This window comes from Pleurodeles waltl, chromosome 11 (assembly GCF_031143425.1).
Source record: "Pleurodeles waltl isolate 20211129_DDA chromosome 11, aPleWal1.hap1.20221129, whole genome shotgun sequence".
NCBI classification, from domain to species: domain Eukaryota; kingdom Metazoa; phylum Chordata; class Amphibia; order Caudata; family Salamandridae; genus Pleurodeles; species Pleurodeles waltl.
Genome location: NC_090450.1, coordinates 918,752,614 through 918,767,462, shown reverse-complemented (window position 1 = coordinate 918,767,462; position 14,849 = coordinate 918,752,614). Strand labels below are relative to the sequence as shown.

The 14,849-nt window shown below is 42.8% G+C and overlaps 1 protein-coding gene across 2 annotated transcripts in view; it reads right to left on the bottom strand.

The window, feature by feature from the left end:
- The window catches only part of MLXIP (MLX interacting protein), a 966,103-nt gene that overhangs the window by 330,275 nt on the left and 620,979 nt on the right, over nucleotides 1–14,849 (bottom strand). For both annotated transcript variants that reach the window (XM_069214925.1, XM_069214926.1), the window contains exon 6: nucleotides 2,981–3,152. In XM_069214925.1, the coding sequence (XP_069071026.1) occupies nucleotides 2,981–3,152 (172 nt within the window). The remainder of the gene's footprint in view (nucleotides 1–2,980; nucleotides 3,153–14,849) is intronic.

Here is a 14,849-nt window from a genome sequence, read left to right as displayed (position 1 = left end):
AAAAGACTGCATTATTGATGTTAATAGGTTTCTCATGACTGTGGTAGTGTATTTTTTTCTTTGTTGTAATTTGCACAAAACGTATAACATTTTAACACGGCTACTTTAATAAAGCAAGGAAGGATGGGAATACCAGAAAATTTCGCATTTTATTTTGGAATCAAGAGTAAGAAGGTTTGCGTACAAGAAGAAGAACTACATTTACTGTTGACTCGGGAGGCTGCACCAGAACATCCAGTTTGGTTTCACTTGAATCTCATTTGGCTGCCTTGAAACTCCGACTTGAGATCACTCAGGCAATAGTAGGGCTTGTCTGAAAAGCCTGAGTAACTTGACGTGCACTTGGACGCTTCCGCCTCCTTCACAGCCAGCCGGGGTCGGACACTGGAGCGACTACAGCATTGTAAATAGGGGAGGGGGGACTTCCCACAATGGTGAGGACTGCCCGCTACTCTGAGTACCTTCATGCCTGCCATGAACGTTTTTCATGGGCCGTGTAGCATCAGGGTATGGTGACCAGACGTCCCGAATTTCCCCAGACAGTCCCAGTTTTTAGAGGACTGTGCCGGTGTCCCGACGCTTCTCTTAATCTTAAAGAAATGTCCTGGTTTTTGGGACAAAGGTCAAATTATTACATATATGTCAGAATATCCAGGAAAGCATAAATTCAAGGTATGCTCTCCTTTAACAGACGCCTACAGAGTATGCAATAATTAAAGTAATTTATCTGCTACTCTCAGGCAACACAGTTCCCTGTCTGCTCCCAGCAGAGAGACAGAGTGGGGGGCAGTAAGAGGTGGGTGGGGGCGGGTTGGGGTGCAGGGTGGGAGGTCAAGCCATAGTTAATTTTATATGTATAGTCTTGTAAATGTGCGTATGTGTGTATATATATGTGTATATATATATATACACATTCACAAAGCTACGCAAAAAAACGGGACAGGCCAGATATAAAAGTGAGTGAAAAGTAGTTAGTCCTTCTTTTATGTCTGACCTGTCCCGGTTTTTGCTCCTCAAAATCTGGTCACCCTAAGTCAGGTACGTGTTGGTGACTCCTTACACAGCATGCTCGTTGGTGCCACGGTCTCCTGGACGAGTGCCCACTTTCCCTTTGGTGTGAGTGCATGTTCCCGCCGACGTTCCCATGACATTGTTTCTTTCTCCAGGACCCCTGCCAGAACGTCCTTAGACCCCAATTGCTGCCCCTTTATGAAACTCTTCTGCCCTTCTTCGTCCCCTTTTAAGCACAAAAAGGACGCCTGTCTGAGGTGGCAACTTACGAAATTGGGGTTTGTTGCAGGTTAACGAGGGCTGTACCTTCACCCTTGTGATACCGCATTTAAGGGTCATTTGTTCTTTCTGCTTGTTTTACGAATACAGTTGACAGGTTCATTGCCCTCCCGCAGGCAAGAATCTGTAGACATTTGATATAACGTGCAGTCTGTGGTGTCGCTGGTCGGTGATGTAACCGACCATCCGACACCTGCTGGATCGTGGGGGGAAGTTCTTTATGTGTCCCCGGATGTTTCCGGATGGATTCCACCTCTTATTTGTGTGTGCAGTGGTTTGCTCCGTGGCCTCCGGCCCGGAGCTATAAATAAAGAGAGGTGTGGTCGGGAGGCCAGGGAGACACTCGCAGCAGACGGGCCAGGCCTGATCCGACCACGCTGACTGGTACAGAATTACAACTGTGTCGCATGAGTCCTTTCAGCAGCGAGTCACGTTCTGCACTGTGTTGTGGCTATCACAGCTACAACACAGTCGACTTCTGGCGTGGATCTGTTTGTTTGGCTCGATACCGTTATGTAGCTGAAGGGGAGGGCTAATGAGGAATGCATGTTTTCAGCAATATTCTTCATGTTTTGTAGAGTCCAGGTACAGAGGAAACCGACAATCGGCTGTTACAAAGGAAACATGATATGTAATGTAGATTTTTTTGATTAACTATTTGGTTCTAATAAATAACTATTGCTCCATCTTCTATAGGATGCGACACACCCCGGGTTCTTAAATATATATTTTGGTCAATCTGTGTGCTTAAGTCAGCGAGACAAAGCACGCCCACAGCTCTTTCCCCCTCAGTAGGACAGACGGCCCCTTTGCACCACACAAGCTTGCACTCTGCATTGGAGGAATGCAAAGTGAGCTCGTATCAACTCGCATGCTTTTGTTTGCTTGTCCCTTGCCTGCGTGCTAGTCTCCTGGGCTGAGGTGTCTTGGACTCAGTCGTAAATCGTGGTTCTTGCAAGATGCACCTATTTTTGGGCGTGGACTGATGTTTCTTAGGGAAATCCAGTTAGAACTTTCAATGACCTTAAATGATTACAGCATGACCCACGCCCCAAAACATAATGTCACATTTAGCCAGGGTTATCATTTAATCAGTAGCGTTTTAAAGTCGGTAAACTTTTATTCTGTTTTGGCTGCCCTCCCATTCACCACCCCTGGTCGCCCTCCCATTCACCACCCCATTGCCAAAGGCAACAGGTCACCTATTGCGGCGACCTATTGACTTTGCCAATGAACGTTTTCTTTCATAGCAACCTTTAACTATGAAGAGAAGTGGCTCAATAAGAAGGACTATGAGTGTTGAAAACAAGTTAATCTTGCGTGAGACTTAGATTTCTTTTCCTAGAATTTATGATTTGGTTAATTAGCTATAACTGTAAAATCAGAAGCTTGGCCAATGTCTAAAAATTGAGTTTAGCAAATACTATTTAGAAGCTGTTCTGAAAAAACAGAGTAGCAGAGGGAGGTTTTGATCAACAACGTCTAATAGTGAAACAAAATACACTTTTATGATGTCTTAACATTTAAGTCAATCCACTATCAGCATCTATTAAGTGCCCCTACTCCCTCAATTCCATTTCATATTGCTGTCCAAACAGTTCTTACCTTTAGTTCAGTGCATTATGACACATTGAAAACAAATATGTAATCAACTTGAAAGTTTCTTAATGTTCTAGGATTTAAAACATACCTATGTCTCTTGGATTTGGCCAAGCAGTTGGTTGATGTGAAGCAAGCGTTGAAAACAGAGTATCACTAAACTCTGCCATTAGCATCTCCATATCGAGAAGGGGTTCTTCCTCCATGGGTACTGGTGTATCTCTGCCATCAGCTCTTTGCTGCCAAAAAACCAAGTCATCATCCTGTCAAGGAGGGTAATATGTTACATGTTTAGTTAAGAAAATATTATCTAAATTCACAATATTAAATACAGCAATACAGGGAGTGCAGAATTATTAGGCAAGTTGTATTTTTGAGGATTAATTTTATTATTGAACAACAACCATGTTCTCAATGAACCCAAAAAACTCATTAATATCAAAGCTGAATATTTTTGGAAGTAGTTTTTAGTTTGTTTTTAGTTTTAGCTATGTTAGGGGGATATCTGTGTGTGCAGGTGACTATTACTGTGCATAATTATTAGGCAACTTAACAAAAAACAAATATATACCCATTTCAATTATTTATTATTACCAGTGAAACCAATATAACATCTCAACATTCACAAATATACATTTCTGACATTCAAAAACAAAACAAAAACAAATCAGTGACCAATATAGCCACCTTTCTTTGCAAGGACACTCAAAAGCCTGCCATCCATGGATTCTGTCAGTGTTTTGATCTGTTCACCATCAACATTGCGTGCAGCAGCAACCACAGCCTCCCAGACACTGTTCAGAGAGGTGTACTGTTTTCCCTCCTTGTAAATCTCACATTTGATGATGGACCACAGGTTCTCAATGGGGTTCAGATCAGGTGAACAAGGAGGCCATGTCATTAGATTTCCTTCTTTTATACCCTTTCTTGCCAGCCACGCTGTGGAGTACTTGGACGCGTGTGATGGAGCATTGTCCTGCATGAAAATCATGTTTTTCTTGAAGGATGCAGACTTCTTCCTGTACCACTGCTTGAAGAAGGTGTCTTCCAGGAACTGGCAGTAGGACTGGGAGTTGAGCTTGACTCCATCCTCAACCCGAAAAGGCCCCACAAGCTCATCTTTGATGATACCAGCCCAAACCAGTACTCCACCTCCACCTTGCTGGCGTCTGAGTCGGACTGGAGCTCTCTGCCCTTTACCAATCCAGCCACGGGCCCATCCATCTGGCCCATCAAGACTCACTCTCATTTCATCAGTCCATAAAACCTTAGAAAAATCAGTCTTGAGATATTTCTTGGCCCAGTCTTGACGTTTCAGCTTGTGTGTCTTGTTCAGTGGTGGTCGTCTTTCAGCCTTTCCCAAGGTAAGAAATGTCTCTGAGTATTGCACACCTTGTGCTTTTGGGCACTCCAGTGATGTTGCAGCTCTGAAATATGGCCAAACTGGTGGCAAGTGGCATCGTGGCAGCTGCACGCTTGACTTTTCTCAGTTCATGGGCAGTTATTTTGCGCCTTGGTTTTTCCACACGCTTCTTGCGACCTTGTTGACTATTTTGAATGAAACGCTTGATTGTTCGATGATCACGCTTCAGAAGCTTTGCAATTTTAAGAGTGCTGCATCCCTCTGCAAGATATCTCACTATTTTTGACTTTTCTGAGCCTGTCAAGTCCTTCTTTTGACCCATTTTGCCAAAGGAAAGGAAGTTGCCTAATAATTATGCACACCTGATATAGGGTGTTGATGTCATTAGACCACACCCCTTCTCATTACAGAGATGCACATCACCTAATATGCTTAATTGGTAGTAGGCTTTCGAGCCTATACAGCTTGGAGTAAGACAACATGCATAAAGAGGATGATGTGGTCAAAATACTCATTTGCCTAATAATTCTGCACTCCCTGTACACAGAAAATACTTCGAAATGTTTATTTATAAGCAGTAATTATTTTAAAATACATTTGAGTGTCATCTTCCTTTTAGGTGAATTGACAGTTTTTTATAACTCTTTATTACGTTTTTTTGTATGACAGCAAAAGAAAGGTGAATCATAACTTTGTAAAACAAAGACAGTTCTCGCAAACGCAATGTTGTGTCTTCGGCAGTCATTATTCACATTAATCCAACCGCAAGTTTTACTCGCCCACCCCTCTCCCCCCAATCTCATCCCACATTATCCATCACACTGTGCAGTTTGGGTAATGGAATGACTTGACTCTCCCACCATGTCTCCCACTTTGGAGTTACCAGTAGGTCTCATTTCTTGTCTTCATCTGAGGGCTTCTGCCACCAATAAGGGGGTCTCTACTGTCAGCTTTCCATTCTGTTGCCTGTGTATCCCTTTTCCATGTCTCAACAACCACTGCAGTCGGAGTGGTGAGGGGGCTCCATTCTCTTCCACTATCTAACTAGTGCAAACGGCTATAAGTCTGAGGGCAGGGTGGGTTTCTGCCAAGTCGCAAAGACCCAGTCATTGACGACCAATAGCTGGGTCGCACAATAGGAAAGCCATACGTTGTACATGGCAATCCCCCTGTCCCACTGTTTCCTAGTCAGCGTGGAGAGGGCATTTCTGGGTTGTCTCCAGCCAACAGCAGCAGCCGGGTCGTATCGGCCACTATGTAAAAGCAGGGAGCGGGGACTTCAAAGGGGATATTTGGCAAAACAGAGGAATTTGGACAGATAAATCATTTTACAGAAAGCTGCCCTTCCCAGTATTAAGATAGGGGGAGTCTTCACCCACACTCTCCTGTACTCAACAGCCTATCAAGGCATCTACTTAAAAACAAAATAGCCTTTTGTTGTTAGTGACGTAGATTCCCAGGTGTGTGAAGCTGGTGAGTTCCAACTGTAAGGGGCAGGACCACTTGGCCATAGGAGTCCAGTCAGTCAGTGGGCATGCCACAAATTTATTCTGATACGGATCCCTGCATAGGAGCCAAGTATTCTCAGGAGTTCTGGATCCTTATTGACAAACAACTCGTCATACATACACATCTCATTTGGCTCTCAATGCAGAACGAATATTCAGAATAAGGAGCATTCTCAAAATCAACAAGCATTTGCAATGGAATAGGTCTTTCATTTGCTGGTATTAGAGCGTTTGGCGTTGTAAATGCATAACTGGACTTTTCTTGCCACATAAATTGGCCAACCCTCCTGCATAATTTGGTCCTCTCTGACACATAATTCCAGTGGCCCTGCATATAGCTAAAGAACTTCCATTTACCTTCTTCCTCTAGCTGCGGCAAAAATGAAAATATTGCCATTATTTGTTATATGTTTTTATATTATTATTTTGGAGCACCTCCGCCCCCCCCCCCCACCTAGTGTAGTGACTCAGAGATGACCTAGACAGAAAGAGCAGGTCGTGAGGTGAGTCACGGGCAAAACTACTTTGTAAAAGGAATGCCCCGCAAACCGAGAGCAGCGAATATTGCACAATGTTGACTGTAACGCTCAGAACAACCTCTAGAGGGCACCACTATAAAAATAACATTTGTACAAAATATGGTCATGTAGCAACATAGCCTCTAGAGGGCATAATGACATGAAAGCAGACTGGCAGACAATAATGCAGTGAAACCATATATGTAGCCCCTAAAGGGCATAGTGCCTTACACATTTTTAGGCCTAGCAGGCCTTCTGCAATACTATTACAAACAAGACCCTTAAAACGATAAACTACTCCCAATTATAAAACAAAAGTTCCAGCCATGAGAGAGGTTAATAAGACATTGAATGGTGGGAGACGTTATTATTTTGGTGTCCCCTCATCTAGTTTGGGGACCCAGAGAGGCTCTAGGCAGAGTGTGTGCTGTGCTGAACATTTTGATGGTGGTCCCATAGTCCTAGGACCACCACATAGTGAGTTATGGGCAACATTCTTTTGTTAAAGGAATGCCCTGCAAAGCATTGTGGGGCTTTTTTCCAAGTGCAGCGAATATTGCAGTATCTTGATTGTAATGCTCAGAACAGCCCCTAAAGGACACCCTAATAAAAATAGCATTTGTAACAAACATGGTCATGTAACCTATAGTCAGCACCTAGAGGGCCTAAAGACATGAACATAGAATGGCAGAAAGTAATGCAGTGTAACCATATATGTAACACCTGGAGGGTGTAGTGCCTTACACATTTTCAGGCCTAGCAGGCCTACTGCAATACTATTACAAACATGGCCCTTAAAACACAAACTACTCCCAGTTGTAAAACAAATGTTTCAGCCATGAGAGAGCTTAAAAAGACACTGAATGGGGTGAGAGGTTACTATTTTGGGGTCCCCCAACCTCGAATTGGGCCCCAGAGATGACCCAGATAGAAAGAGTGTGCCATGCTGAACGGTTTGGAGGTGGTCCCACTGTCACAGGACCACCACAGGCTGAGTTACAGGCAAACATGTTTTGAAAAAGAAATGCCCAACAAAGCATTATGGGGCGATTTTCCAGAGTGCAGTGAATATTGTAGTATCGGCTCTCCCACTGTGCCGGGAGAACCGCTTTGAGGATTTCTGTGTTTATTTGTGCTGTAAATGCTCCAGTTTGTATATTTTTCAACTGCAAAACTTGTAAAGTGGTCCTTGTGTAAATCGCTCCTCCAATCGAGTTTGTGGTATATGAAACTTCAGCGCTTCTCCAGTTGAGTTTGCTCTATATATGCCTTTTAAAAATAATTTATTAACTAAATTAAAAAGAATACCCCTCCACCTAGCAGCCTTTGTGCTCAGACACCACAAAGAAACAGCGGCATGCCCAAAACAAGAAAGAGTAAGAAACAACGTACAGCCACGCCTCGCAAAGCAGCGAGACAAAAGAAAACAATTGTGTGCCACACAAAGATATCTGGCCGATAGTGCAATAATCCATGTAACAGGGTTAGTCTGCAAGGCGTAACAAAGCAGCCTCAAGGTGGAACAAAGGTAAATCATTTACCTAGGAAGTCAAGGCAATTTTGAAAGACTGGCCCAGGAGTGAATGAAAGTGATGGGCGTGAGATGGGCATGGTTAAAGCCCACAGAGTAGATTACAACAGGTCAAAGAGCAGCGTTTGTGCGCTATGATTTATGATTGATTTATAAAGCACGTGATTACCCATGGGTGTCTTGGCACTAAGAATCCAGGAAACTGCAGCAGGGGCAGAATGCAGCAGTAGGACAAGCACGGCATATCCTTAAATTAAACATGAAAAAGCCAGGATTTCAACAGGTTTCGAAAAGTGAGAAAATTTGATTTGTTTTTTAAGATATATAGGGAGTCTGTTCCACTGCAAACAGGTGGAATGTACAAAGCTATGACCACCCCAAGAGATTGTATGTATGCTGGGGGTACATTAACCAGCATCAAAGATCCTGATCTAAGGGGTCTATTAAGTCGATACCACCTTATTTGCCTGAGAGACCAGCAGCCTTTGTGCTATATAAGGTCTTATGGGCAATACAAAGCGCTTTAAAAGTCACACTTTTCTTCACTGTGAGCGGGTGAAGTTCTTTTAAAGCACTTGATGCTGATGAATGTTTAGGAAGGTTCTTCAGAATTAATGTGGCAGCATTTTGCACCACTTAAAGTTTCTTGCAAACAGATTGCCGCAAGCCTATGTACAGGGCATTACGATAAGCAATCCTGGAAAGGATAATGGTAATGAACATTTTCTGTAATTGGAACAGGAAATATGAAGTACTTTCCGAATTGACCTAAGGAGCACGAAACATGCTCTCTAAAAGCATTGAAAATAATGCCCAGGTTTCTCACTTTGGGTACTGGTACAGGAATAAACCCTAAAGAATCCGGCCATCAAGAATGACCCCAAAAGGTAGTGTCTTTACCAAAAATAACTACGTCAGTCTATCTGAATTTAGTTTCAGACACTTAGAGGTCATCCATGTCATAATGGCATTCATGCATCTACTGAACCTGACAGCCACCTCATTTACATTGCCAGGAACTGGTACCACTGTCTGGGTTATCATCAGCATATGCAATGGTAGCAAAGCCATCCAAATGTATCAGTTTGCTTAAAGGTGTTACGTAGATGTTGAACAACATGGGACTTAACGATGACCCGTGGGGGTCTCCACAAGGAAGGGAGAAGGACTTCCAAGAAAAATTCCCTAGGGCCAGTGTTTGTTCTATTATTTAAGAAGGAGGCTATAAGGGTCGTAAGCTGCTCCCTGGAACCCGATTTCTGACACACGCTGTAGCAGAACTGAATAACTCACAGTATCAAAAGCAGCAGAGTGATCCAAGAGGTCCACTGCTGCTCTTCCTCCTTTATCTTTGACTTCTCTAATATCCACAGAGACCGCGATTAACGCTGTCTCGGTACTGAAGCCTGCTCTGAAACCAAACTGTGCTTTATCCAGCACATCATTGCCCTCCAGCTATTAAGACAGGTACAGATTCAGTTATTTTTCCAAAAGCCCAGCCATAAAAGGAAGACGGGAGATCTGGCGATAGTTTTTCTCTACATTTGCATCTAATGTGTTTTTTATTTATTTTTTAAACAAAGGCAAAATGGAGAGCTTTTCCCACTCAGTTGGGAAAGTACCTGATGAAATTATAACATTCAGCAATGATGTTAATATTGGAGTTAGGCTCTCTGCGAGCTTGTGTACTATCTTAGGCGGACATGGGTCAGAAGGTGCGCCTGATTTTATCTGGGTAATGAGTTTAATAGTCATGTCAACACTCAATAAAGGAAAGTTGGCAAAAATTGTCTTGCATTCGGACGTATTAATGTTTACTTATGGAGGAGAGACAGCCTTATAGAGCTCTCTGTATACAGACTATCTTGAATTTTAAAAGGGCTGCCAGTCTAGCACAAAATTCAACTCAGATGATTACTCGGGGTGGGGGGGGGGGAGCTGGGTTGGAGAAAGACTGAACAACTTGAAATAATTATTTTGAAGAATTTGATGTTGCTTCAATTTTATTAGAGAAATATTTGAATTTGTTCTTAACAATGAGATGTTTGTATTCCTCAATAGCTTCTCTATACCTGCTTCTATGAGACTCACTGTAGTCTGTCCGCCACAGCCTTTCCAGTTTATGGCGATCTCGTCTCAAGTCTAGAAGTGATGGGGAAAACCAGGGGGCATTGGGCAACCTGGACAACAATATGAGAGTTAACTGTTTTTAATAGAACATATTTCAAAAGTCCCGAATTCAACCACTCATGTTATCTGGCTGTCACTGTGTTAGATCCATTACCTAAGACCTGCTGAACCACAGGTGACTTATCTAATTTTTTCCATAGTCTTACCAGCTGATATTGTCTGTCCTTATCCTTAATAGAGGACAGCCTTTGAAAGACAAAGTTAAACTAGAATGATACATGATCCGGCCAAATCAAGGGTAATGTACCCATGCATTGCACATTATGGTAATTTGAAAAAACACCGTCTAAAATGTGCCCGGCTCCATGGATGACCTGTTTTACCTTCTGTTCCAGCTCAAAGCCCTGTAGCAGCTCCAGGAGTGCAGAGGTATCATGGTCTTATAAATCCTCTAAATGGAAGTTAAAATCTTCTAGAATATTATAGTTAGGGTACTGGACTGTAATTTCACTAAAATTACACACCCCTTCTAAGAAATTAGCTCTGGGGCCCAGAGGCCTGTAAATGAGCAGACCATGCATAGTGTAATTGTCTGTGATTTTGCACCTAGAGGAAAGGACTTCACAACCAGCAATCATAGACAGGATGCAAGTAATGTTCAAGGAAGCACAATATACGATTGCCAGACTCCCATCCCCTCCTCAACCCCCTCTTCAACGTTTGTCTGGCCTGTCGAGCCTACTGATGGCATAACCGTCCGGTAAAGCTAGAACTACATCAGGGTTAGAAGAGTCCTGAAGCCATGTTTCTGTTAAAAAAAAAAAAAAAAACGTGTGGCAAGTGAGTCTCAAGAAACTCAAACATTTCTAATTTATGTTTGACTAGGGAGCGAGCGTTTATCACATAACAGGACAGAGCATTATTGTTATTAGGCATGACCCGCTGTGACGTCTCATGTGGTCTGCCCAAACTGATCATGCACGGAGAACAATTACAGGCTCTGCAGTGAAACCCATTAGGGAGCTTGTTCCCTTTAATCAAATCACAGTCATATCGCCTACCTGAACAGTTCATCTCCGAAAGTTCTTCTTTTGAGTACTGTTACATTTGAAAAGGACCAGGGGTCCTGGCGTAAGGTGCATTCCAAGCAATGACTGGCGCAGATGGGCTTTCCAGGCACTGACGGGCGCAGACAACCTTACCTTAGCTCAGCCTAGCAAGGTGTAAGTAGATCCCTATGCTTAAGCTCCAAATCCTTTTACTGAATCAACAAAAGATTCAATGCCAAACCTTTATTAAGGGAATCTTTGGCTTTTGACTATGCATGCTAAACCACTTTAATAAAAATAATCAAACAAGCCATGCTAAGTCCATGAAAAACGTCAGTGTAGGATACCTCGTAGTTGCATTGCAAAACACCAACATCCTTTGAAACTCGACAGTTATAGGCAGTTACTGCTCTACAACCACACTCCCACCCTAAACACGACCTCACAAAACCTTTGACAAGGATCAACATAACACATGCTGTGCATCTACTGGTTCCAGCAGTCCTGTGCTTCTACCAGGTCCTTTATTCGACTTGACAGAAATGAAGGAATAAGTTGTGGAGCAGAAGTCATACTTTAAGACTTGATAAAATGCGGACACCTATTTAAAGACCATGGGCCTGATAGAGTTTTGTAGAGGGGGTTACTCCGTCACAAACGTGACGGCTATACCATCCGCTGTATTACAATTCCATTATGGCCTTTGACGATCATAATGCAGCAGACGGTATATACGTCATGTCTGTGGCGAGTAACCCCTCCGTCAAACTCTAAATCAGGCTATTTTTCATTCTCTCTCCACAAAGATAAGTATCATAACTAAATCACATCGCCCTCCACATAATTTAGATCCAGCACCCACCTCTGAAACAACATTCTCAGAGTATATACTCAAACTACTTATGAATAGTGTGATCGGTTAAGAACTTTATCTTGGAGAGTTTCTCATTGCCAAAGAGGGGTTACTGAAGATAGACTTTCAGTAGGCAGTATATACTAAACTGACCATTGACCATTACCTTGTGCTCTTCTTACTCAACTGATTCAAAATCTGATCCACAAGACAACCAGAAATACTCCAAAAAACAGGTCAAAAGCCTAAAAATATAACCAAGGATACAATATCAGTCGAAACTGAACATACACTTCAGTACATCCATCCCACACAGGAGGTAAGTAAGCGCACAAAAAAATATACAGAAGTAGTTTCAGGGATATTACAAAAATAACACTTAACAACCCCAAAAGGCAAAAAAAAATATGGGCTAAATAAATTAGCAAAGGAAGGGAAATCCTCTGAGCAAAAGAAAGACTGTGACCTTAACAACCTGTTGCGTAGGCTCTCATTATTCTAATGAGACTACTGGATTTTGAGCAGCAAGATCGTCTATGGTGTGGGAGACTGAGTCTGACCCACTGTGGGTGACACCTGTCGCTCTAAATCCGGGATTTGCTCCAGCTAACTAGCAGTGCCTCATCTCTACCAAAGGATAGGGATGATTGGGCAGCCGAGCGCATGACATATTAGGCTTCTCAGGGAAGTCGTGGTCACTCAGGTCGCTCCGGTTCTCTCATTCACAATTCAGTCTCATATATAAATGACAAACAGAAGCAGTATATGTTTCAATGATTGGTTTAGTAAAAAAATGCATCTTAGATAGCAAAGCGTGAGCTGCAATAACCAGGACGACACAACATGACAGTATTAAAATGGTGACGAGAAGAGTGAAGCATAAGAATAACGTTATCATACTGTCACTATGATCGATGGATCACTTCCTACCTAAGTCATAATCTGAGCACAGCATGTTAAGCTCTTATTCTGCCTTTCAGGTTCCCCCGGGGAGACATCAACCCTCATACCTGAGCAAAGGCCTGTAGTCTGCGTTAGCATCTGCAGCGAAGCATTCAGCAATCAGCTATCGTGGTTCCCTGGCTGGAATCTCCCTCTTAACGTATAATGGGACTAAGAAGTGTTTTTATAATAACACAGCTGATGTTCTGAGAAAATGTCCCTACGTAAGGATGTGTATTTTATACGAATGTTGGAGACTAAACTTCTACCACGTTGACCAGCAATGTACAAAACTGTAGTCTTGAATGAAGCACAGCGTGATCAAGAATGTCTTGTTTGAGAACACAGTGCTGGGCTAAGCAAAAACAGATAGATGAAAATAAAACAAGACCGTAAAACTGGTTATTGAAAAAATAAGAATGCAAAGCCGAATAAAATATACCTAGGTTAAAGTGCACAGCGGCCTAGTGTGTTAAACCAGCGCGCATGGAGCTATAACTAAAATGGCTACACAACACCCTCGCCTTGTCGGTTAAAAGTGGATCAAAGCCAAAACTAAAATGTTATTGCTAAAAGCTCAACTTGAGATATATATAAAAACCAGGTCAACTTGGACGAGTTAAAAGGACACATAACCATACTACGTGGCAATTTAAAACATGAGCATGCGACTTATAACCAAATTCAAAAGACATGTCAATTTAGAAAAGTTCCAAACTAGGTACGAGTCATGGAGATCAGGAGATCTTCCACTTCGGCAGATGTCAAAGCCGGAAAGTCCTTGCCAAAAAGGATCAAGGAGCAAGTGTGTTCCATAGCCCCAGTGTCAACCAGGGCGGCATCCCATGGAGTGCCCATTGATGAGTTGCCGACAACTTCCTCCAGGAAGGGTAACTCATAATTAGCTTCACGCAGCAAACGCAACCTCAAATCGCATGTCTGGTAATGAACCCTCAGCAAGAACATCAGCAGATCAGCATCTAATGCAGGCAAGCGCTGGTGTGGAAGAAAAATTTCCAGTGCATGTTCGAAAGAGCACCAGAGGCACCGAAACAAGGGCTGCACACAATACAGAACCGGTCTAAATGACAAAGACCAGTCACACTCCAATTGCTCCAGGAGTGTTGCTCCAAAGTACTGCATCATTCGCTCACGACACAGCTGCGCTGATGGGAGCGCCGTCATTTCTCCTCTTCGCGGCGGGAAAGCCATTGAGCATAAACAACAGCAACAGCAGGAGGCCAGCTAATAAAGCTAAGGTTATCGGAAATCCCGCAAAAATACTACCAAAAATTGGGTGGATAGCTGAAGTCATTAAACCTAATATGGAGGAGAAGGTGTGAAAGAAACCAGAACTAACAGCTTTGAAAAAATTTGCGATTCCAGTTGTACTGGACGCATTAAATATTTGTCCCACGAGTTCACAAAAGTGTCTCGGAAAGTTCGTGTTTAACAGGGACTGTATTTCTGCTGATGGCCTTGCCACTTGAAGTGCGTAGGTCTCGCGCGTACATGTAAGGGCCACATGCTTGTGAAACAATAAAGCCTTGAGTCTACTTAACTTGTCGAAATTAACATTTGAAGTAGCAATGTAAGGCCAAATATCAGTTACCTCCTTAAATTTAGTGGGGGAAATAGTACGTTCCAGCAGCATGTAACGACCTTAGAGACCTAAAGAACAAGTTACTTACCTTCGGTAACGCTTTTTCTGGTGGATACACTAGCTACCTGTGGATTCCTCACTTATGAATTTGTCCTTGCGCCAGCATCCGACGGAAAGTCTTCTTCCTAGCTGTCCACGTCGACGAGAACGTCATAATGGCACGGCTCCACGTGACTCCGTCTGACGTCAACGTGCCAATAAGAGGTCCTCGTCGGCGTACTGACGTCAGTTTCACCTCATTTTTTACGTGCCTTTAAGGCGAACAGGTGAGAACCGACCCATCAAAAACGGTAAAGAAAAATATACATATACACAATAACATCTCCCATTAGACGCATATATTTACACAAATACACAAAAATATATATGCATATATAAATACAAATATACATATCTTCAGATA